Genomic DNA, 26,847 nt, shown 5'->3' on the forward strand with positions numbered 1-26,847 from the left:
CTCTTCAACTGTGGACAAAAAGATCAAATCATTAGTCTAATCCTGATAAAAGATTCAAGTGACGACAGCAGATGCAAAACTTCCAGATGATATAAATAAGGATTTTTTATGCACACTGTCCGTGAAAAACAAAGAGCAAAATAAAGAAACATTTCGTTTAACCCTAAAATACAACACAAAATACAGGTAAAACATCTGTGAAAAATCTGTATAGAAATTTCCTTCATATTAACACTGTACTTTGAACCCCTCATTTTACAGACTTTTCTTAGAGTATGTTTTTCATTTGTCCTTCACTCTTTATCTTTGCAGTAAAACAGGATGGAATCATGAAGCGCGTGTTCTTCTGTTGACCTTTACACACTGAATACCTTGATGGAAATCAGTATAAACATTTTAGCATTCTAAAATGCTAACTCACCACAAACTTAAGAACAGTTGTCATCCCTCCTTCATTTCTATATACCCGACTAAGAAAAAAAATGATCTGAAAGTTGCTGATGATCACAGATTGCAAGTGCTTTTGATAAAACAATCAGTTTTCAAACATGAATCAGAGAAAATAATCGCAAAAACATCATCCCTTATCAAGTGCGCTCTTTTGAATGACTCAGTGAAAACTAGATTGTATGTGCTGAATAATTATATTGTCTGTAAAATGCTCATGGGACTGTTAAGGATCTTTGACACTGAAGGGTATTGACTTAACTAGAAAGTGTCGTAAAGATTGTAATCTTTAGTTATTAACCACACGAGTGGGTATGCGGAGCCATGTACATGTAATCGGATTCTCAATCTCTGATAAGACATTAATTATTTGCCATGCACAGCCTCAGCCCTTCTTTTCACATTATTCAGCTGACAGGACATTTCCCCCATCTTCGAGACGCTCCGTGACTCACTGGCCTGGTGGGATGATGCCAAAGTTCACTACATATATTCACTGCATCTACTCAGAGAGTCTTCATCTCCCAAAGCTTCCTGCTGTCAACACCATCAGAGATTCACCCACACATACCCACTGCTGACCACAAGTGAGGCCCCAGGGAGCCCAGGAGATCATGAAGCTGAAGCTGCCAAACCCAGGCCTGGATGACAGGGTCCTGAACCATGATGCGCTGGAACGACTAGAGGTGGAGGAGGCTGGAGACAGACCCAAGTGGGACAACAAAGCCCAGTATATGCTGACCTGCGTGGGATTCTGTGTGGGTTTGGGCAACGTCTGGCGCTTCCCTTACCTGTGCCAGAGCCATGGAGGAGGTGAGTGCTGAATTGTGGTGGGTCTGTGATTGAACCATTTTTCAGTTCAGATTAGAGCTGGACCAATATGTCATTTTCTGTATTTATTTTTACAGGTGTTTTACCTGTATTTTGAATTTTAAATTGCATTGCGTTGTTTTTTATAGTTAACAGAAATGTTCATAAATTAATGGATAAAGTCCCAGTAATGAACTGCCAGTACTTTTTTCTGTAATTTTGCAGATTTTAGATATATATATATATATATATATATATATATATATCTCCAATAATCCCTGTTGTTTACAGTGTATACAAAATTAATTAAATTAAATTAAATGTATAATAAATGGCTTTAATGGAGTGCATACTAAATATAAGGTCACATTTAATGATTTTTTTATTTATATTTTACATGTTTGTATCTATTTTGTATCTGTGTTTTTTGTTTGTAAGCATAATGCAATACTTTTTCCACAAATCTTTATTTTATTTTTCCAGCATATCTAGCTAAACATATCAGGCAAAATTAACATTTATTATTGCCATCTCAAAATTCATTTTCAAAAAAAATTTATACCAATATATCTAGTTAAAACTACCAGATTTCAACTTCTTTTGATAAACTCACAATGTTATGGGAAACTTTTATCATGTTTTTGTCAATTAGTTTTCTACTTTTGAAATGTTTTTTTTAATGCAAATTCTATTATTTCAACCTTTTTCCAGATTCAGAAGTTAAATCTGCAACTATATAAAATTTCATCGTAATAATCGAAAATGAATCAATCAAAAATATATTTTAAAACAAAAACTGAGATAGGCTCAAACTATTTCAAAATTACTCACATCAATTTTTACACAAATTATGTCTCTCAATTGCATTTTTCACCATGACCAAAAATTTTGCTCCTAATACACTTTTTTTTCTTTTTTTAATACAATTTTTGTACCAATAGATGAAATATGAGACATCTAATATGTTAAGTAAACAAAGAAAAAAGGTAATTTAAATATATATATATATATATACACTTCAATAATGCAAACAATTATTTAAAACAGCAACAAATGTACACCTTGTAAAAGTTACACTATTATAATGCTACTAGAGCTTTTAAAATACTACTAAAGTTACTGAAGTTGTTATTGCAATAGAAATAAAATAATTAAGATTCTCAAGGCTTTAAAAGAGCTTCTGCATTCATCTTATAATGGCTTTATAGTAGTAACAATAACTATAGTGACCATGTTTCTCTATTGTTTGATATGGTTATAAACTTTGATTACTTTATGAATTTGTGTAAGAGATTTACTTTTATGAGATGCTATCAAAAACCTTTGGTGCTTAACGCCTTATATTAATTTTCACAGGTTTACATAAGAGCAATAAACGTACGTAACTTTTTTACCATGGACCTCAGCTCAAGGTTAACTAGACAGCGTGGTATGATCACTTCAAGTGAGAACTCCTCAAGGGTCACAGCGTCTCAGCCAACCATTAACTCAACTGCCATGAAAATGGCTGACAATAGCATCTGTTGGAGAAATGACTTTGCTCCTTTTAAGTATTTTGAAGAATATGCAGTTGATGGTCCCCATTGACTTTAACAGAATGATAAATGTATTTGTAATTGTATTTATAGATTATATGTAAGATTATGACACAAAACCCACAAGCATCAATGACATATTACATGCTGAATGAAAATAATACTTCTTTTCTTTCAGGGGCCTTCATGATTCCCTTCCTAATCCTGCTGGTTTTCGAGGGAATCCCTCTCCTCCATCTGGAGTTTGCCATCGGTCAGCGGATAAGGAAAGGAAGTGTCGGTGTGTGGAGAAGTATCAACCCCTACATGCTAGGAGTTGGTAAGCGAAATATTAAATATTATATTAAATATAATACAAATAATAAAAATTGTAGATGGGTTCGAAAGTTTTTTTAAAAGACAAAAACACATCAAAGGATTAGTTCACTTCCAGAATAAAAAATCCTGATCATTTACTCACCCCCATGTCATCCAAGATGTTCATGTCTTTCTTCAGTCGAAAAGAAATTAAGGTTTTAAGGAAAACACTCCAGGATTTTTCTCCATATAGTGGACTTCAATGGCGATCAGCACTTTAAAGTCATCAAATAGTGTTGTTTTACCTTTTTTGTAAAGGGCGTTTGACTTTCTTTGCACATTTACGTATGCGTGATTTCGTAGTGCATGAGGTTGAGCTAGTGCAAGATGAGCATTTGTGGTTAAAAGGTATATAAAATAATTTTCTTTTTAATAGAAAATGATTGTTTCACTAAATAAGACCCTTATTCCTCGGTTGGGATCATGTAGAGCACTTTGAAGCTACGTTGAAATGGCAATTTGGACCTTCAACCCACTTAGCCCAAGCTGAAAATTCAGCTTTGCCATCACAATAATAAACTGCATTTTAAAATGTTAAAAAAGTAGAAAATATTTTTTTTAATTGTAAAGACATTGCTGATTTTGATTAATGGATTTTTGAATTAATTGAATATTTAAAAGTATTCAAAAATCTAAATCGAAGGCATTCAAAAATCTTACCAACCCCAAACATCACTTGAATATTTAAAAAAAAAAATGTCAAAATATTCGGCCTCATTCTGTAAATGGCAAAAAATTACACTACCAGTCAAAAGTTTTTGAACAGTACGATTTTTTATGTTTTAAAGAAGTGTCTTCTTCACCAAGCCTGCATTTATTTGATCCAAAGTAGAGAAAAAATACTTTTTTATGTAATACTTTTACTATTTAAAATAACTTATATTTTATATGAATATATTTTAAAATGTAATTTATTTCTGTGATTTCAAAGCTGAATTTTTGGCATCATTACTCCAGTCACATGATCTTTCTGAAATCATTCTAATATTCTAATTTGCTGCTCTAAGGACATTTATTATTATTATTATTATTATTATTATTATTATTATTATTATGTTGAAAACAGCTGAGTAGAATTTTTTCAGGTTTCTTTGGCAGTTATTTTAAATAGTAAAAATATTTCACAATATTGCTGTCTTTGCTGTATTTTGGATCAAATAAATGCAGGCGTGGTAAGCAAATGTATCCATGTTCTAAGCAGGTTACTTCCTCTTCTGTTTCAGGTATTGCATCTATGTTTGTGTCCTTTCTGGTCAGCCTGTACTATAATACCATCATAGCCTTGGTTATGTGGTACTTCTTCAACTCCTTTCAGGAGCCTTTGCCTTGGAGCCAGTGTCCGGTCAACGACAACAGGACAGGTATATGAGCACTCTGAGGAGGAACTACATTCTGAATGTTTTTCAAAATGCTACTACATGTATTTTGTTCAAATTTCACTTCTTTGGAGCCAATGACTGTTGTTTATTATTGGCAGGACTCGTTTCCGAGTGTGAGAGGAGCTCACCTGTGGATTATTTCTGGTATCGTGAGACTCTGAACACCTCACCGGTCATAGATGAGACGGGAGGTCTGCAGTGGTGGTTGGTACTTAGTCTCATCTCAGCCTGGGGAGTGCTGTACGTCTGCTGCATCCGCGGAATAGAGACGACCGGAAAGGTAGAGCTGCTCTAATAACAGCACTGATGGAAAACAAGAATATTTCAGAATCTGAAGCAGATTTACACTATATTTGCGAGTAATGTCACATTCATAGTTTTTGTTCATTTGCTAATCCAGTTTCCCATATTATTCTCTATATATTCAGTATATAATTATTTAATATGTTGATAGCAAATATACAAGGAATTATTTTATTTTATTTTACATCTAACTGACAAAAAAGTTTTGGAAACCTTGTACTAATCTATCATCATTAATGCTCAAGTAACAGGTCTACTAGTAAATCAGTACTCAATACAGTTGTCAAAGGTTATATAATTTTATTTCGTAAGAATGCTACAAATTAATTTTGATATAAAGAATAAAGATCACAGTGGTGTACTGTTAGAACACACGGCTGTAAAAAAGTCCAGGACAGAGCAGATTTACAGCTTTATAACTCCTGTGAACAACTAAGCAGACAGTTTAGTTTTAACTGTTGCAATAAAAAGGATCATAATTTCAGAATGTCCAAGTGTTTATCTCCAAATCAAGAGCCACAAAACTTAAAGTTTGAACTCGACCTTGCCCAAGGTATTTGTCATCAGATTTTTATTAGATATGATGTTAACATGTAATTACGTTTGATTTCCTCTCCTTTTTTCTAGGCTGTTTATGTGACGTCTACATTGCCATATGTAGTTCTTACGATCTTCCTGATCAGAGGGCTGACTCTGAAAGGATCTGTTGACGGCATTAAGTTCCTCTTCACTCCAGATGTGAGTGTCAAAATCAAATAGATTCATAACAAAAGTTTTAACACCTTCAGTACTCATAAAACACAAAAATTGTGTGTTTGCTTGCAGATAAACGAGTTAGCAAACCCAACCACATGGTTGGATGCAGGTGCACAAGTGTTTTATTCATTTTCTCTGGCTTTTGGAGGTCTCATCTCCTTCTCCAGCTACAACTCTGTGCAGTAAGTTCATGTATAGCCTTTTATTGTGGTGGAAAATAACATATTTGTCTCTAATGGTGTGTGCACAGCAAAAGCTAATTTAATTATTAGAGAGAAAACATTACATACACAGTCAATGCAAAGACGCAATTAGATGCAAATTGTGCTGGGCGATGCGAATGATGCAAATTGGGCGACACGTCTTCTGCACAAGTTGAAAAATTTCAACTCCAATGGAAAATTTGCATGACGCGTTGTCGCGCAAGCCAGTCAGCAACATTGTGTCAGAACATTGACACGTCCCGCAGCAGCATCTGCGGATATGCAGTGTCACATTACTTAATATTTGTTACAAATACAAATGTTTGAAATTTACATTTAATAATTCCTACAGTAAACGTTAAAATTTCTACGTCACGGACGTACTTTGTTATTTGTCCTAAGAGAACTACAGGCTACTCCTGCATGACATGCCCGAATTAAGAAATTGTTGAACATTTTTTAATTCATTCTCGACTGTAAAGAAAAAGTTTCGTTACCCTTATTAAACAAGAAACGAATAAATAAAACCTGCCACGATTTAGCCAAAACAATGATACTATAAATACTGGACAAATTAATAAAATGTCTTTAAGTTTAAACTCACAAGTTCTCTCATTATTTAACAAAGACATTATAATGAAACAATATTTTGTAATATAAAAACTAATAAATGAGTACTAAAATGAGTATGAAAATATGGGCAATTCCAGCGTTAAGAACGTGACATTCGCAGACAAAAATATAAATTCTCATAAAATGTATTCTTTTCTCATCTTTTTTTGTTAACTAGTCCTTTGTTTAAGCCATTATTCAACTCCAGTTCACTCCAGTTTTACAAAAGCACAACGTTTTGTTGATATTATGAGTTTACATAAAATAAGCTTCAAACTGATTTTAAGTTGTTTCATTATCAGGAAAAATGCAAGTTGTGGCGCGGGCGCCTCCCTGCCATGTGTGCGCATTAATATCCGCAAACACACTTAAATATGTGCCAAAAATATAGCACACTTATATAGGTTAACGCTAGAGGTTGGAATCCGCATTAAAATAAATCTTCACCAGTCTACATCCAACACAGATGCAGTTATAACCTATAAATTGAAGGCTATTTGAGGTTTTAAAATAATCTAACGGACCAATGCCTTTCCAATTCGCTGCATGATCATTAGTTGTTGTTGTCAAGATTAAACAAAAACAATAACAACAAAAAAACTTGTTACAACATATTTCGGCAATGAATGAAACGTTGTTGTTGATCAAGACTAATCAGATGCCGAAATAATGTGTTCTGCCCTGTATTTACCCAGTATGCCGCGAAAACGCTATATCGCATCTTCCTCACAAGTTAAAAAATGTCAACCGGAGTGGAAAATTAGCCTGACACACTGTTGCACAAGCCAATCAGCCAAGAACTTTTTGACACGTCCAGTTTGACACATCCAGTTGTATCAAAAAAATAGAGGAAAGCATTACGCGAGGATTTTATTCACGCGAGTTACACAAAAAGCATGCCGAGAGTAATCTAGAGCAATGACACGATGAGAATATTCACTTTACTTGCACACCAAAAACGTATTTAATTATTCACGCGAGTAGATTACATACAGAGTCAATGCAAAAACGCAAATAGATGCAAATTTGCGACGTGAATGCCCCAAATGCGCAATATCGCATCTTTCACACAAGTTAAAAATTTTCAACTTAAGTGGAAAATTTGCATGACGCATTATCGCGCAAGCCAATCGGTGAAAAAGGCATTGACATGTCTAGTTTTGACAGTACGGTTGTATCAGAAAATGGAGGAAAGCATTACGCAATGATTTTACTGGTGCATGTGACATGAAAAATATCCCACAAGTAATCTAGAGCAATAACACGGTGTGCACGTAGCATAATGGTGTGTATATAGATGCAAATTTATGCCGGGCAACATAAATTCCACGAACACGTGATATCACATCTTCCTTACAAGTTGAAAAATTTTAACTTTAGTGGAAAATATGCATGAAGCATTCAAGTCAATCAGCTAATAACTTATTACCAGGTCCAGTTTGACACATCTGGTTGTATCAAAAATTGAGGAAAGCATTACGCGATGATTTTATTAATGCAAGTTACACAAAAACATCCCGTGAGTAATCTAAAGCAATGACGCAATGAGAATATTTGCTTGGCGTTTGGTGTGCATGCATCATAATGCCAATTAGCCAATGTAATTACTCGCACGAGTAGGTTACATACAAAGTCAACGTCACGAATAGACGCAAATTTGTGCCGGGCGATGCAAATGTATTGCGTATTCCACACAAGTTGAGACATTTCAACTTTAGCGGGAATTTTGCATGACCCGTTGTCACGCAAGCCAATCAGCAAGGAACTTATTGACACGAAAAACATCCCTCAAGTAATTTAGAGCTATAACGCAATGAGAATATTCACTTTAAAACGGAAAATTACCCCATGATTTAACATACTCACCCTCAGTATAGGTGTATATGACTTTCTTCTTTCAGACGAATACTATCAGAGTTATATTATATTATTATATTATTATGTCATGGCTCTTCCGAGCTTTATAATGGCAGTGAATGGCTATTAAAATTTTGTGCACACATCATAAGATGTTTATTCTTATCTTCATTTTCAAGAACAAGAGAAAATCCCACCTCACGTTCACTGCAAATACCTCAATGATTAACAGAGTAATTGTTCTTTCTTTTTCCATCAGCAATAACTGCGAGCAAGATGCAGTAATCATTTCCATCATTAATGCCTTTACCTCAATCTACGCTGCCACTGTCATCTACAGCATCATTGGTTTCAGAGCTACAGAGAGATTTGATGACTGTATAAGTGGGTAAGTGTTTGGCAGTGTCACAATATTATCATGTGACCTGCCTTAGGAAAAAGTGATTCATGACAATTCCACAGATAAGGATACACGTGCAGCTCATTTGAGTGATTCAGTTGTTGTTATTTGAAAGGACATCTTATCAAAAGATTATTTTGGTATCACTTGGCACTGTGGTTTTATGTCATGTTTAATGGAAAAGTTAATACAATACTTTACAGCATTTGTTAATGTTATGTTATTTCCACACAAACAAATGTTACATTTTAACACGAAAGGTTTATAAATTAATATTAACGAATTACCTAATATATATTTTTAACATTATTACATAGTAATATTTCTTAAAGATTTATACATTTATAAATATTTGTAAATATAAATAAGCCATTAACTATTGTTAAAAAATTAAAATAGTGTTACATTTAAACTCTTATCTTAACTTTGTTCTAGGAACATCTTGACTCTTCTGAACACATTTGATCTGCCAGATGGAAACATCACTGAGAGCAACTATCAAGAGGTTCTTCACAGTCTTAATACTACAAGCCCTGATATCATCAGCAGCCTCGCTCTCAAGACCTGTGATCTAAACAGCTTCCTCAGTGAGGTACAGTAGAGGGATGGGTGATACCATTTTTTTAATTCCAATTACAGGTTCTTCCAAAACGAACATATTGGTGCAGATATTTATATGATTCTAAAATTAGGGGTACATTTGAAGAGTTCAGATGCGAAAGCCTCTAAATCCATCTGACGTCTTTCTTTAAAAAATGCATTTTTATCAGGCTCCGATGTAGCCTTCTATGTAAGTACCAGTACTTCTGATTGGGCTGAGTAAAAGTATTTGATGGATCTATAATATGTGTTGAGAGCATTCACTCAGTATAATAATCTCATTTTTGACCGAGGGGGTTTTGCATCTGAACTGTTCATTTAGAATTTGACAATGTGAAGAAAAAAGTTTTCCTGTTTCCCAAAAACCCAAACATGACTTTACATAACTGCTTTGAAACAATCTATATTGTATAAAGTGCTATATAAGTAAAGGTGATCTGTAGAAATATCTGCATAAAATACCATCTATGTTTGCTGCTGTCCACCATGTTACCTTTACTGGGTAACACAGTTGACCGGTAACTTAGTTGACATTTTTAATGTTTTGGGCCTATACTCAACATGGAAGTCTAGAACTACTGAGCGTGTGGTATGTTTAGAGATATTTTTTTATAAACAAAAGATAAGTTTTAGTTAAACTGTCTTTGCAGCAACAATACTTATGTAACACTGTTGACAGTCAATTAATCCACTCTTGACACAGGTTTGCTAGTTTAACCAATATTAGAAGAAAAAAAGAGAAAACATAACATCTAGAGTTTCATCCATGTGTTTCTAGAGGAAATATGGCACAAACCATTTCTTTTTAGGGGTAACTTAGTTGACAGTGGTTTTTCGAACACACATAAAACAAGTTATATCACAGTAAACACTTATATTTTTGAAGTGCACACCCAAATGTCTTGATAACCTAATCTAACTGAAGGCAAAACTATGAAATTAGTTTATATTTGAGGTCATTTTCATGCTTAAATGCAGAGTAGAATGAGCAACTTTACAAAATCGGACAGCTGAATACCAGGGTCGTATGTGATATGAACATCATTTTTGAACAAAAGATACTGCCTTTTTTAACGTATAGTAGTGTGATTGGGAAAAATATAATTGTGTACTAGAAAATTAAGCATCGGGGCTTTATATTGATGAAAATATGTTTAACGGACATGAGTTGTACCCACAATTATAGAATGACCCATATGTCTAAATGCACTCTGACGATGACAGTGATGTTAAAATCACCAAATTGAAGCCTTCTAAGTTTCAATAGGTAACAAAAATGTGCTTTATTTTATTCTTTTCTAATTGTTTTTAAAATATCAGGAGACTATTATATTGCAGCAGTTAGAGATCCATCCGTGGTATATATATAGGTCCGGGTCGCTAAAGACCCGATTATGTAATAACCATGCATTCAAGTGTTAATGCAGCATTGAGGGACTGAAATAAACCAGTAATTTCACACTTTCACAGGGTGTAGAAGGAACAGGTCTGGCCTTCATTGTGTTCACTGAGGCAATCACCAAGATGCCACTGTCTCCGCTCTGGTCCGTTTTGTTCTTCATCATGCTCTTCTGTCTCGGCCTGTCCTCCATGTTTGGCAACATTGAGGGTGTTCTAGTTCCCCTGCAGGACCTGAAGGTCTTTCCCAAAAGCTGGCCTAAAGAGGTCATTTCAGGTATAAAGTAGACTTACTTTGTGACTATCATAATGTAAAGAATTTGTGCAGATTTTACATGCCTCCATCCAAGTGATGATATTGTTTCATAAGTATTTCAAATTTCTGACTTGTGCACAACAGGGATAACGTGCTTGGTGTGCTGCCTGGTTGGGCTGATATTTGTACAGGGCTCAGGGAACTACTGGCTAGCCTTGTTTGACACCTTTGCTGGCTCGATTCCTCTCCTCGTCATTGCTTTCTCTGAGATGATTGGAGTTGTGTATGTCTATGGGATAGACAGGTAGGTTGGAGCCTACGCTCAGCAGGAGAAGTTCACATCCAGAACAAAAATGTACAGATAATGTGCTCACCCCGTTGTCATCTAAGACGTTCATCCCTTTCTTTCTGCCGTCGTAAAGAAATTATGGTTTTTGAGGAAAACATTTCAGGAATTATCTCCATATAGTGGACTTCTATGGTGCCTGTGAGTTTGAACATCCAAAATGCAGTTTAAATGCAGCTTCAAAGGGCTCTAAACAATTCCAGCCAAGGAATAAGAGACTAAATACTCGTCTTGTCTAGCTCTGCAACGTGCATGCATACTCTGTAATCCGGGTCAATACAGTAAGGGTAGGTATAAAAACGCATGCATATGCATGGCAGAGCTAGACAAGACAAGCATTTGAGGTTAAAAAGTATATATTTTTTTTATTTTTTAGAATATGACAGACCGTTTTGCTAGATAAGACCCTTCTTCCTTGGCTGGGATTGTTTAGAGCCCTTTGAAGATGCATTTAAACTGCGTTTTGGACGTTCAAACTTGCGGGCACCATAGAAGTCCACTATATGGAGATACTTCCTGAAATGTTTGCCTCAAATAACATCGTTTCTTTATGACTGAAAAAAAGAAAGGCATGAACATCTCGGATGACAACGGGGTGAGTGCATTATCTGTAATTTTTTTGTTCTAGAAAAGGATTTCACCTTTAAATGGTATTTAAAGAAATAGTTCACTCAAAAAATTGCTGAAAATTTACTCTCAGGCTATCCAAGATGTAGATGAGTTTGTTTCTTCATCAAAAACAGATTTGGAGAAATTTAGCGTTACATCACTCGCTCACCTAAAGAGGATTCGTATTTATAAACAGCATTTTGCTTCACAAGACATTAATCGATGGACTGGAGTCATGTGGATTACTTGTGATTTATTGCAAAGTTTTTATTAGGTGTTTCGGCTCTAATTCTGATGGCACCCATTCACTGCAGAGTATCTATTAGTGAGCAAGTGATGTAATGCTATATTTCTCTAAATCTGTTTTGATGAAAAAACCAACTCATCTACATCTTGAATTGCCTGAGAGTAAATTTTTAGATTTTCATTTTTTTGTTGAGCTGTACTTTGGAAGAGATTGTTCAGCCAAAAATGAAAATCATCCCATGATTTACTCACCCTCAAGCCATCCTAGGCGTATATGACTTTCTTCTATAAGATGAATACAATCAGAGTTATACTAAAAAAATGTCCTGGCTCTTCCAAGCTTTATAATGGCAGTGAATGGCTGTTGAAATTTTAATGTCCAATAAAGTGCATCCATCCATCATAAAAAGTGCTCCACAAGGCTCTGGGGGGGGTTGATAAAGATCTTCTGAATTTAATGTGTTTGTGTAAGGAAAATATCCATATTTAAAACTTTATAAACCGTAATCTGTAGCTTCTCGTACACACATTCTCGAGAGAGTGGCATTCCAGCTTATGACATCGGACTTAGGCAAACATGGAAACACAATGGAAAGGGAGCAAAAAAAAAAAAAAAAACGTCACAAATTAGAAAAACAAAACAAGGATTTGTACAGAAAAACACCACTCTCTCGTGAATGCGTACAGCAGTTAGTGGAAGCTAGAGATTGTGATTTATAAAGTTATAAATATGAAACTTTTTCTCACACAAACACATCAGTTCACTTCAGAAGGCCTTTATTAACCCTTTTGAGCCATGTGGAGTACTTTTATGATTGATGGTCGCACTTAATTTTTCTTTAAAATCTCACCACCCATTTACTGCCATTATAACGCTGGGAAGAGCTAGAAGTTAAAACATTTCTAAATTCAACCCTGATAGTAATCTTCTGAAATAAGAAAGTCAAAAACACTAGGATGGCTTGAGGGTGAGGAAATAATATGGTATTTTCATTTTTTGGTGAACTATCCTTTTACATCTTACAAAACAAGTATGATTAGGATTGGTTGTAGGCCATAGATGGACTAAAGAGGATAAATTGATTCAAGTAGAACAGTTTAATCATGTATCAGCAGTTCATGGTTGTTTTCACAGTAACTAGACAATGCGTTTGATTTTATTGGTTAGATAAAGCCTTTGATTTAATTATGTTATGTATTGTTATGAACAGATTCAATGAAGACCTGATATTTATGATTGGACACAAACCTAACATCTTCTGGCAGGCCACATGGAGATTCATTAGTCCCATCATCATGTTAGCCATCTTCGTCTTCTACTTTTCCACCACAGTCACTAAGGAAATCTTCTACATTGCCTGGGATCCTGAATCGGTGATCTACAATTTTAATCAGTTTTTTAACATAAACTGATTCTTGTTACCGTAACTCATTTGGAATTAATTAAATGATGTTCTCATTTATAGGAAAACTTCCCAACTCTTGAGAAGAAGCCATATCCATCATGGATATATTTAATAATCTTTTTCCTGGCTGGGATCCCTAGTTTGGCTGTACCCGGCACTGCTGTTTTCAGAGCCATACGGGAATACTGCTGCAAGAAACATCCCAGCGCCTCAGTCAAAGAAATCAATTCTGTATCTTATAAAGTTCATATGCAGGATGAAGAACTAAAGACACAAAAGTCAGAGAAATCAGATCAAAAGTTCTACACATGAGATCCAATTTAAAGCTCTGGCTGACACATACATTCAAAGGTTAAATGCCTTTTCCAGAATTGCTGGAATATTGCTATTATTTTTTGACATTGTCCTTAAAGGGTTACTCCACCCCTTGAAAATGAAAATGTTGTCATTAATAACTTACCCCCATGTCGTTCCAAACCCTTAAAAGCTTCGTTCGTATTTGGAACACAATTTAAGATATTTTGAATGAAAACCGGGAGGTTTGAAACCGTCCCATTGACTATCGAGACCCAGAAAAGTATGAAAGACGTCGTCAAAATAGTCCATCTGCCATCAGTGGTCCAACCATAATTTTATTCAAAGACTTTATTCAACAATTAAACGATTCAGCAGATTAAATGAAAGACTAACGGTAGAATCGTATACTGATGGAATTACAGTGGAATAAACTATAAAACATAACATCTATCTACCTAATCTGTCACGTTGTAAAGACTACAGCAATCCAGCCGTTCTCCCGTAGTAGACGGCTACAGTAGAACGTCAGGCATTAGCGGTTAAAGTCACAAACGCGTATTCTCGTCGCTTCATAAAATTCAGACTGAACCACTGATGGCAGACGGACTATTTTGACGATGCTTCTTACTTTCTGGGGTCTTGACAGTGGTAATTACCTGACAGTCAAAATCCTCCCGGTTTTCATACAAAATATCTTAAATGTTCCGAAGACGAACAAAGCTTTTACGGGTTTGGAACGACATGGGGATAAGTGATTAATGACAAAATTTTTATTTAGGGGTGGAGTAACCCTTTAAAAATATACCTCTATTAGCCAAAATGTCATAGTGGATCCAGCTTTACTAGCAGTGTATGGATAAATTAAGATTTGAATAAGGATCTGCTGAAATGTTTATATATATATAAAAAATATTAAATTGCTCAATATGTTAGTGAAATATAATTGTGAGTAATATAAGAGAAAATAATAAGAGAATTCTGTGTCATATTTGGTAATGGCATATGGCAAAGGCTTGTTTTTAATTTATAGATAAATGTATTTATTTTTGTAACTAATAATGGCATTTAATTATGAATTATGACTGAACTGTATTTTTTAAGATTTGATCTACACATTTATTTTTGGTGGTCAAAAGGGTAGCAGGCTGTAAGTTCCCTTTTTCATGAAACATCCGGGTCAATAAATCCACTTGTTATTTATAAGTTGAAATGAATGTTCTTCTTTTGTCCATCAATAAAGAAAGACTATAACACAAACACACATATACAGACACACAAAAAATATTAAAATGACTGAAGAATTTATTGTCCATAGGCCTGTCAAACGATTAATCGCATACAAAATAAACGTTTGAGTTTGCCTAATAAATGTGTGTGTACTGCGTGTAATTATTACGTATATAAATACAAACACGTTCATGTATATAAGAAATATTTACAAGTATATGCATTTATTTTTATATAACTTATAGATAAAAATATTGTGTACATATTAGTCTTAAATATATACATTAATTTGCATTTATACATACATAATAATTACACACAGTACACACACATTTATTAGGCAAACTTTATTTTGTTTGCGATTAATCGCGATTAATCTGCTGCATGCAAATATCTTGAATTGATTGGATGCCCATTATATAATAAACATTTGAACACATTGTGTTTGACAGCCATAAAACGTTTTGATATAATAATAATAGACAACAAACATATCTAAATGCAAACATCACTACGCTAAATAAGTATGTTGAGAGTTTTATTACTATATGAGCGTGTGTGAGATTTGAGTGACAGGGTGGTCTTTTTTTTTTTTTTGTGGTGTGTGGTGTGGGGGGTGAACGGTGACATTGTCCCCCCTTTGCTGTCACGTGCTGTGGAATATGCTGGCTGCCTTTGTCAGCCTGTGACTCGTTCTGCTTTTCTGGCAGTTTCATACAATGGTGCCCTCATGCACTGTGATGTTATCAAGCCCCTCACAGTACGAATGCTGGAATTTAGGCCTGCATGGAAGCATCCTTACCTGGGACACATGGATAGCACAACCTTGAGACACAGCAAGCGCTCGTAGCGAGGAGGACTCAAAGGAGGAGCCAAATATCAGGTGATTTTTGTCTTTTTTTGGCTTTAGTATTTGAATATTGTGTGTACAGTGGAGTTTGAAAGGCTGAGGTAACACTGAAAGTCTGGAAATTCAAATTTATTTCAAAACTGATTAACAGAAAATTAAAACCCTAACTAAGAAATGTTACGGGGCAAAATGATGATTTGTATTTGTAACACTTGTCAGGTGATGGTCAGATGTTCTTGGTTTGGTTGAAGCTCAAGACGCTCTTTGACTCATTTTCAAAAATTGCTCAACTTTTTCTCAAATGTTGATAATATATAATGCCGTTCAAAAGTCTGGGAGCAGTAAGATTTTTTTATGTTTTGAAGTCTCTTATTTTTGTTTTATTTTTTTTTTTTTAGAGAAAAATATTATCATGAAATATTATTGCAATTTAAAATAAACGTTTTTATATTAAAATACTTTAAAATACAATTTATTTCTGTGATACAAAGCTGAGGTTTTATCAGCCATTACTCCAGTCTTCAAGTTCACAAAGTGTTTCAGAAATCATTCTAATATGCTGATTTATTATCAGTGTTGAAAACAGCTGCGCTGCTTAATATTTTTTTGGACCCCGTGATACTTTCTTCAGGATTTTTTGTTACACAAAAAAATTAAAAAGAACAGCATTTATTCAAAATAAAAATATTTTCTAACAATATAAGTCTTTACTATCACTTTTTATCAACTGAACACATCCTTGCCGAATAAAATTAATTTCTTTAAAGAAAGAAAGAAAGAAAGAAAAAATGTACTGAATTTAAACTGTTGAAAGGTAGAGTATATTGGTACAAAAGTTTTCTATTTTAAATAAATATCGTTCATTTTAACATTTTATTTATCAAGAATCCTGAAAAAAGTCTCACAGGTTCCAAAAAAAATAAATAAATAAATAAAATAAATTAGCCTATTAGAATAATTTCTGAATGACCATGTGACACTGAAGACCGGAGTAATGATGCTTAAAATTCAGCTTTACATCACAGGAATAAATGAATAAATTCCAAAAATCATTTTCAATACTAGTCTTAGACTATAAAACATCATAGTACATTTAAGTAATCAATCATTTATTTTTTTATATCTCATTCATTTGTTGTTTAATTACATACACTAATGTTCAAAAGTAGGATTCTTGGAAATTATTAACTAGATATATTCAGCAAGAATGCATTAAATTGGTCAAAAATGACAGTAAAGACATTTATAATGTTCTAAAAGATTTGTATTTCAAATAAACATTGTTCTTTTGAATATCCTTTTTTCGTCATTCATCAGAGAATCCTGAAAAAGTGTCATTAAGCAAAGTTTTCAACATTAATAATAAATTAAATGGTTTCTTAAGCACCAAATCAGCATATTAAAATGATTTCTGAAGGATCATGAGACACTGAAGACGGGAATAATGATGCTGAAATTAAGCTCTGCATCACAGGAATACATTACTTTTTTTAAAATATATTCAAATATATATTTTTTCAATATTACAGTTTTTACTTAAATAATTGCTTCTAAAAAATATTAATAATCTTACAGACCTCAAAGTTTTAAATGGTAGTGTGTAATAATTGAAAAACATGCTAAATAAACAAATTCACGGCATTATGGTATTATGATAATGGTAACATTTTGTATTTAGTATTGTATTATGTGCATAGTATTTATTAGATGTGATAGTTTGTGATAGTTGTGATTTTTCTCTTGTCACCAAGCTTGCATTTATTTGATCCAATACAGCAAAAACAGTACAATTCTGAAATATTTTTACTATTTAAAATAACCGCTTTCTATATGAATATATTTTAAAATGTAATTTATTCCTGTGATTTCAAAGCTGAATTTTTAGCATTATTACTCCAGTCACGTGATCCTACAGACATCATTCTAATACTCTGCTGCGCAAAAAACATATTATTATTATGATGTTGAAAACAGCTGAGTAGACATTTTTCAGGGTTCTTTGATGAATATAAAGTTCAGAGAAACAGCATTTATCTGAAACAGAAATCTTTTGTAACAATATAAATGTCTTTATCATCACTTTATCAATTTAAAGCATCCTTGCTAAATAAATTTTTTTTTTCTATAATTTCTTTCCCAAGTAAAAAAAAGGTATATATATATATATATATATATATATATATATATATATATATTCAAAGAATACTGAAAAATAAATGTACTCAACTGTTTTTAAATATTAGAATGATTTCTGAAGGATCATGTGACACTGAAGACTGGAGTAATGATGCTGAAATATTCTAAATTTATTTTTAAGTTATTGTAAATAGTAAAAATATTTCAGCATTTTGCTGTACTTTGGATCAAACAAATGCAGGCTTGGTGAGCAGAAGAAACTTCTTTAAAAAGCATTACAAATCTTTGTATATAGTAAGCCTCATTGTAGAGCATGACAACCATGCCAAAAAAAAACAAAAAACAAACAAACCTGTAACCATTGTTAAAAAAACTTTCTTTAGAATTTTACAACTCAGTTAATTTGTATTTTGAACGATTTACACATTTGCCATCTGTTGAGTTAATTTTAATACAGCCATGCTGTTCACGCAGGATGTCTCTCAGAACAGAGGGAGCCCAGTGTGGTGGTGTTGCTGTGGAGTTTGACAATGATAATGACAGAGATTCACCTGTAATCAAAGCCAGGAATATATCACGTATGTTTCTTCACTTAAATCAAAAGTGTTCATACTGCTTTGTGTACAGAGGGCAGGTTTATTACTTTAAAGGACTCCATATCTGTCATATTTCCAATTTAAAGGAGAACTCCACTTCCAGAACAATGATTTACAAATAATTTACTCACCCCCTCATCATCAAGATGTTCATGTCTTTCTGTCTTCAGTTGTAAAGAAATTATGGTTTTTGAGGAAAACATTTCATTTTTCTCCATATAATGGACTTCATTGGTGCCCTGATTTTGAACTTCCAAAATGCAGTTTAAATGCAGCTTCAAAGGGCTCTAAACGATCCCAGCCGAGGGAAGAAGGGTCTTATCCAGTGAAACGATCTGTGATTTTTTTGAAAAATAAAAATGTGTATAGTTTTTAAGCACAAAAGCTCATGTAGCACAGGCTCTGGGATGTGCGTCCACGACACTACGAATCACGTCTAAGTTCATCGTCTGTGTACCCCCGGTTCAAAAAGGTAGAGTATGGCGAAAAACTCCATCTCATTTTCTCCTGCAACTTCAGAATCATCTGAGATCTTTGTACCTTTTTGTTTGTAAACAGCGTTTGACTTACTTGCACTTCCTTAGTCTTCGCACGTTCGCTTTGTAAACACTGGGTCTGTAGTTCTGCCTACGTTCCGTGTGACCTTTCGACGTGATTCAATAGTACGTGAACGCACATCCCAGAGCCTGTGCTACATGAGCTTTTGTGCCTAAAAAGTAAACAAATTTTTATTTTCCAAAACAAATGACCCTTTTTCCTCGGCTGGGATTGTTTAGAGCCCTTTGAAGCTGCATTTAAACTACATTTTGGAAGTTCAAAATCGGGGCACCAATGAAGTCCATTATATGAAGAAAAATCCTGAAATGTTTTCCTCAAAAACCATAATGAAGACAGAAAGACATGAACATCTTGGATAATAAGGGGGTGAGTAAATTATTTGTAAACTGTTGTTCTTAAAGTGGAGTTCTCCTTTAACTACACAGTCAATCTGCTTGACAGAATTTGCAAGGAACAGGTCACACAAATTCGAAAAGTCAATATTTAGTGGACATTCTCAGTGATTTGATTTTATTTCAGTGTTGATTTTATATCGAGTTCTTGAGTTTACAGTTATGAGACAAAACCAAAATTCTTAGTCCCTATTCATCATAATTGTATGGAGCGACCAGCACAAATCTTTATAATTTTTTACTTTTGTGATTCACAGGAAAACAAAACAAAACATAACTTCAGAGAGTAAATTTTCAAAGCAAGGCATATTATAGAATGTTTATAAAAACAATCATTTCTAATTTTAGAAGATGCTTAGAATCTGCAGAGCCTGCTTGTTCTTGTTGTCTGGCATTAAAGTCTATTATTCATAAATCTGTCAAAACTCTTTATCTCATAGGATCAGCCCTCATCTACCTCAAGGGCCCCAAGTTCCTCATCTATGTGAGTGGAGCGTTATCTATGTGGGTAAGGAGCTGCTTTCGTATCTGCCATGCTGGCAGTCAGTAAGCAGGGCATGATTTCTGGCACATTATTACAGGTTTTTTCAATTTTACTTTGAGGACCACACAAGAGATGTGAATTGTGATATGTCAAGTGTGATATCTCGAGCCGATCTTCTCTTTTCACGTGCCAGGGTGATCGCATGTGGCATTTCGCCATCTCTGTCTTTCTAATTGAGCTGTACGGGCATAACCTGCTGTTAACTGGCATCTTTGGACTGGTGGTGGCCGGATCCGTGCTCTTATTAGGAGCTTTGATTGGAGACTGGGTTGACCGCAACCCAAGAAACAAAGGTGAACGATGTATTATGTGGTGAATTTATGGTTTAAAAAAAAAAAGAGAGAGATGTCAAGTCTGTTTTTTTTATTTTCTTCTCTATCCATCCCAACAGTGGCCCACGCATCCCTGTTCATTCAGAATATCTCAGTAACTATCTGCAGCATTGTGCTCATGTTGGTGTTCTCGTACAAAAAGTGGATTGAGGAAATCTGGGATGGGTGGCTAACTGTAAGTGCCTCTTACATTGTTTGTACCCTTAAAAAGTGTCATTACTATGCCCATTCAGAACACAATCATGTGTTCAGAGTAGCATTGTGTGCCTTCTGTCTCTGGCTAGTCATTGATGATCATAAGCATTCCTGCTGTTATGACATAGCATAGTAACTTATTGCATCACACAACTCACACAAGGTGGTTTGTTATACGGTGGTGATCGTCCTGGCAGATGTGGCGAACCTCGCCAGCACAGCTCTCACCATTGCCATCCAGAGGGATTGGATAGTTGTGATCACAGGCTACAACCGTGGTCATCTTGCAGGTAAATCTATTAGCATAATGCTAATCTGTGAATTGGAAATCATATATAGGTGTTTTAAAATTATAATCCATTAGATCCACACTCCACACTGAACTGATTTCAGCAGAGTTTGATGTTAACATGTTGCTAAGTTAACAGTACAATGATGTAATAAGCCTACAACTACAGTGCCCATACAAATATTCTGTAAAAATATTTTGAGTTTTGATTACCTCCTGATGCAGGAATGAATGCGACAATGAGGCGGATCGATCAGGTGACCAACATCCTGGCTCCACTGGCGGTGGGTCAGGTAATGACCCTGGCCTCCAATGTGGTTGGCTGTGGCTTCATCTTAGGATGGAATCTGGTGTCCCTCCTCGTAGAGTTCATCTTCCTCTCCAGAGTCTACCGGATCGTACCAGCGCTGTCCGTTAAACCACCAGCTATGGAACATCAAAGCTATTTAGAGAAGAAAAGAGAAAGAAAACGCTTACAAGGTAATAAAAGATTCAAACCTTTACTTCTCTGTCGAAATAATCAGATGTATAACGGCTAGACCCATGTTTGAAATATAATGTATATTCAAAGTTGCACTCAGTAGTTTGGTGTATATTTTTTTAGTCGATATTGCATATATTGCCTTATACTGACACCTGATGGCATGGATATAGCATATTACAGACATTTTTTTTTTTTTTTAGAAATATGTATTCACTATTCAGAACTGCTGACATTCATATAACTGAAATATTTAACAAAAAAGGAAAAGACAAACTTTAAATGTGGTATTGACAAACTCCTGTTTTAATTTAAAAAAAAAAACACATGGTTTAAAAGCCTAAAATTTGAATGTTTATAGACATTATGGACAGAATGAACAATAAAACAACAGACAGAATGATAGATAGAATGACAGAATGATAAAACGATAGAACAATAGAATGATAAATAGAACTATGGATAGATTGATAGATAGATAGATAGAATGACTGATAGAATGAATGATAGAATGAATGAACGAACAATAGATAGACAGTTAGGTAGACAGACAGACATAGCTAAACGACAAACAAATGAACAATAGATAGATAAATGAACGAGCAACAGAACGAATGATAGAATGAACGAACAAATGTACAAACAATAGATACAATGAACAATGACGATAGATCGATAGATAGATAAAGACAGAACGATAGCTAAATGAACAAACAGATGAACATTAGATACACAGATAGATAGATAGATAGATAGATAGACAGACAGATAGATAGACAGATAGATAGATAAGCGAACGAGCGACAGAACAAACGATAAAATAAACAAAAAACGATTTAACAATAGATAGAACAAACAATGATAGATAGAGGAATGAATGAACGAACAATAGATTGATACATAGATAGATAGATGATAGATAGATAGACAGATAGATAGATAAGCGAACGAGCGATAGAACAAACGATAAAATAAACAAAAAACGATTTAACAATAGATAGAACAAACAATGATAGACAGAGGAACGAATGAACGAACAATAGATTGATACATAGATAGATAGATAGATGATAGATAGATAGACAGATAGATAGACAGATAAGTGAACGAGCGATAGAACAAACGATACAATAAACAAAAAACGATTTAACAATAGATAGAACAAACAATGATAGACAGAGGAACGAATGAACGAACAATAGATTGATACATAGATAGATGATAGATAGATAGACAGATAGATAGATAGATAGATAAGTGAACGAGCGATAGAACAAACGATACAATAAACAAAAAACGATTTAACAATAGATAGAACAAACAATGATAGACGAACTAACAAATGACAGCTGGATAGATAGATAAAGCGAACGAGCGATAGAACAAACAATAAAATAAACAAAAAACGATTTAACAATAGCACAAACAATGATAGACGAACAAACTAACAAACAATAGATAGATAGACAGATAGATAGATAGATGATAAGCAAACAAACAATGGAACGAATGATAGAATGAATGAACAAACGAAAACTATAGACAGACAAACAGACAGATACATTTCAGATTCACAATCTATCTTCATTTGTTCAGGCAGGACCTCAGCATGTCCATCTGCTACCATCTCAGAGGAAAGCACCAGCCTACATTTACCCGAAATAAGCCGAATACCAGTGTGCCTCCATCGGCTGCGTGGGCTCCTCAGCACCTGTCGGGAAGGATGGAGGGCGTATTACAGACAGCCTGTTTTCCTCGCCGGCCTGGGCCTGGCCTTCCTTTACACCACAGTACTGGGCTTTGACTGCATCACCACCGGTTACGCCTACACCCAGGGCATTAGCGGCTCACTGCTCAGCATTCTGATGGGTGTGTCAGCTGTGGCTGGGCTTTTGGGTACTGTCCTTTTCACAAAGCTGCGGAAAGCATGTGGCTTGGTCAACACTGGGGTCATTTCCAGCGCTCTGCACCTAGTTTGCCTGTTGCTTTGTTTGTGCTCTGTGTTTGCCCCCGGTAGCCCCATGGACCTCAGTGTGCTAAATATGGGGAATGCGTCAGATGTGGGTGGGATGACCGGAGGTCACCAGAGGCACGGATACCCACTGCGTGGAAGCAGCAACCAGCCTCTGCTACCAGACCGTTCCTCCATTCACTGGACCAATAACACTGTGCTGTTTGAGAACGCACCAGCAGGGACTGAACCAGAGTCTTATGTCTCCATCATCCTGCTGTTCCTTGGAGTCATTACAGCTAGAGTTGGTGAGTAGATGCCTGTTTGTTAAATAAAAATAGAAATTAAACTAGAAGATAAATGAATATCTTTTGTAACATATATTTACTGTTACATTTAATCAATTTAATGCGTCATTAGACAGTGTACATAAAATAATTTATTTTCTAGCTCCATTTTGAGAAAATAGATCCTCTGCACAGAGGAGAGATTGTTTTTTTCCCACTTGACCCGAGGACCCAACTAGCTGAGGTGACTGCACACCAGGTCCCTGTGTTTGCACAACTGATCTCATAACTGTGCCAGCATGAGCCAGTCGCCGTGTTCTCTCATGGGAACAAGGGCCACCTCCATGACTTTCGTGAAGACGTGGGGAGACAGGGACAGCCCGAAGGGCAGGACCTTGTACTGATATGCTCGGCCCTCAAACGCAAAGCGCAGGAATGGCCTGTGTCGACAGAGAATCGAGACGTGAAAGTACACATCTTTCAGGTCGATCGCTGTATCTGTGGGACCGATGCATTTGAAAATGCATTCTGTGTTAACATTTTGAATGGGATCTTGTGAAGGACTTGGTTCAAAACTCGCAGATCCAAGATTTGGCCATAACCCACTGCCTTTCTTAAGTAAAATGAAGCAGAGGCTGAAGAACCCTGTCTTCATATCAGCTGGAGGGATGGACTCTATTGAGTCCTTTGCCAGTAGGACTGTGGTTTCCGCACACAAGACTGACCTGAATTGCATAGCCGAGTCTGATTGTCTGAGGGAGCTAGTGAGATGGGCTAAGGAGTGCTAGCCAGCCTCTCAGGGTGTGCTCCCACTTGTAGTTTGGTTCATTTGGTGCCCAGAGGGACCCAGAGATAGAGAATACTGCTCTTTGAAAATTTGGGTGAACAGAACGAAAAAAGGTGAGAGTGGAGGAGACACTAGGTCTGTTTCTGGCAGTAAAAGGTGCCATCCACGACCTTCTAATCTCCTCATGTACCTCCGGGAAGAATGGGAATGGGGTGGGGCGCTGAAGCCTCCCCGAGAAACCAATCATGCAACCTTGAGGGTTCAGGACACTATGGATGTTTCCACTCAAGCCTGACCCTCCTGGCGGCCCAGGCAAAGATCATCTCTGGATCTGTTTTGACCAACTAGACAATGATACTGTTTTTATGTAACTGAATTTAAATAATGATGACCAGTTTTAAAGCAACTCTTTGTCATCCCTGGAGAGAGTGGGCTCACCTTCTGATGCAGCAATCGACATCTGGTCATCGGGGGGAGCACTGAAGGATACGGCTAGTACACTTCATTTTGAAGGTCCAGCATGTTCCCTGGGCAACTCAACTGTTTGTGAAGCACTAGAGGGGTGAGGGACCCTGGGAGGTTGGTTCCTCGGAGGGGAAGCCCTCAGAGCACTGTAACCCTCAGAGCTCCCAACTCACTACCTGAAATAGTCTTCCCCTAGCTTTTACCAGGAGGAGAGCTAGATAGAGGCAGAGGCGAGGGAACTCCACCCCTTTTGAGGTAGTCTCAATCGCACCTCTGAGATGGTCATCTTCCCGCAGTGGGTACATGACTCATCCACGAATACCCCCCCAACGTGCTTGATGCCCAGACATGTGAGGCAGCAGTTGTCACACTCTGGTTAATCCGCCGAGATTGTGACCACCGCTGCATCACCAACATTAAACCACAAAAAGAGGTTTATCCCCAAAAAACGGTCTCTTTTTTGAAACATTACAGTACTAGATCAATCTTCGTAAAACAGAACAAATAACGCTGCTCGGCTCCGAAGTAAAAAGCTAATTATGCATTGCACCTACTGCCATATTTATTTATACCCACGCAGGGTGCGGCGGTCAGGTGCAAATATCACATGCAAATGTGCATTGACTTGTTTAGTTTACACTAGTAGATTGTTGTCTCTAGCGGGATTCCCAATTCGTCAGTCACCGACATTACTTAAACTGTTTCATTGCATATTAATATTTGTAAGCTTTTGTCTGCAAAACAAAGTCATGTTTATGGAAACGTATGTTTTGGTCTCAAAATTCTGACTTTTTTTTCACAATTCTAAGATATTGTGAGATAAAGACACTTGCAAGATACTTAAGATACTTGTAACTGCAAGATATAAAGAAAAGTTCAAATTATGAGATATAAACTTGGAATTGTGAGGGAAAAAAATTGGGAATTAATTAGGGAATTGTGATACATTTTTTTTCCTGAAAATTATATCTTGCAATTCTGACTTTTTCCTTATAAAACAGGACAATCAGTCTCTTAAAGTATGAGATAGTTTGAACTTTTTATGACAAGACAAGATCAGTTCTGGTTCTATAATCTCATGTGGTCTGACTCAGTGTCTTATTTTATAACTTGTGATATCACCATTTTGTGTTACCTAAAATAATAAATAAGGTGTTGTTGTTTTCCAGGTCTCTGGTCTTTTGACCTGACCGTGACTCAGATCTTGCAGGAAACCATATGTGAATCAGAGCGTGGGGTGGTGAATGGAGTCCAGAGCTCTATGAACTACCTGATGGATCTGCTGCACTTCCTAATGGTCATCTCTGCACCCCAGCCACAACACTTCGGCATCCTTGTCATCATCTCCATCCTATTCATTTTCACAGGACACACCATGTACTTCCTGTATGCCAGAAAAGTCAAGAGGAAACCACGTACAAACACATAAACAACACAAATTACTCTTGTGTTGAATGTCAATTCCTGTGCCGTGTTACTCCAGCTCAGTATATTGAAAAAAGCTGTTGCCGTGATCTCTTTGGAAGAAAAAAAAGGTTTTGGCAGCAGCGCAGTACTCAGGTGAACATAATCAGGAAACAGCGCCTCCTGCTGACAGACATAAGAAACAACATCACTATTAACTTGGAGACCCAAGCTTTCCTGAAAGTTAATAAGTGTCTTAAAACGCAGACTATTACAACAAAAACTTAACTGAACATAGCTGACACAACATGTTTTCATGGATTATTAGCCAAGTAAACACCTTTTTTGTAAATCTTCTCACATTTGCCAGCTAAACAGAAACAGCATGCTGCCACCAGTTTTTAATAAAATGCCAGTAAACGTCTTTTTTTCATTATTACTTAGTAATTTTGAAAATTGGTACTCAGCACATAAATCTCGTCCAACACACAGAAGTTGCTTTTTACAGCATATATGGGGAATAGCTCTTTTATTAT

General features: G+C 35.7%; 2 protein-coding genes across 2 annotated transcripts; both read left to right on the forward strand.

Annotated features, from left to right (window-relative positions):
- Nucleotides 1-906: 906 nt before the first annotated feature.
- On the forward strand, nt 907-15,020 carry slc6a19b (solute carrier family 6 member 19b). The gene is made up of 12 exons (XM_051132276.1): nt 907-1,260; nt 2,971-3,111; nt 4,373-4,510; nt 4,627-4,808; nt 5,459-5,569; nt 5,657-5,769; nt 8,519-8,647; nt 9,095-9,251; nt 10,730-10,934; nt 11,058-11,217; nt 13,326-13,488; nt 13,581-15,020. The coding sequence occupies exons 1-12, from the start codon at nt 1,062-1,064 to the stop codon at nt 13,830-13,832; spliced, it is 1,950 nt and encodes a 649-aa protein (XP_050988233.1). The 5' UTR covers nt 907-1,061; the 3' UTR covers nt 13,833-15,020.
- A 766-nt stretch (nt 15,021-15,786) lies between these two features.
- On the forward strand, nt 15,787-26,461 carry si:ch211-254p10.2 (solute carrier family 40 member 1). The gene is made up of 9 exons (XM_051132026.1): nt 15,787-15,927; nt 18,505-18,608; nt 20,017-20,084; nt 20,254-20,413; nt 20,512-20,627; nt 20,811-20,937; nt 21,162-21,416; nt 23,014-23,676; nt 26,077-26,461. The coding sequence occupies exons 2-9, from the start codon at nt 18,506-18,508 to the stop codon at nt 26,334-26,336; spliced, it is 1,752 nt and encodes a 583-aa protein (XP_050987983.1). The 5' UTR covers nt 15,787-15,927; nt 18,505; the 3' UTR covers nt 26,337-26,461.
- The last annotated feature ends 386 nt before the right edge of the window (nt 26,462-26,847 follow it).

This window comes from Labeo rohita, chromosome 16 (genome assembly GCF_022985175.1).
Source record: "Labeo rohita strain BAU-BD-2019 chromosome 16, IGBB_LRoh.1.0, whole genome shotgun sequence".
Lineage (NCBI taxonomy): Eukaryota > Metazoa > Chordata > Actinopteri > Cypriniformes > Cyprinidae > Labeo > Labeo rohita.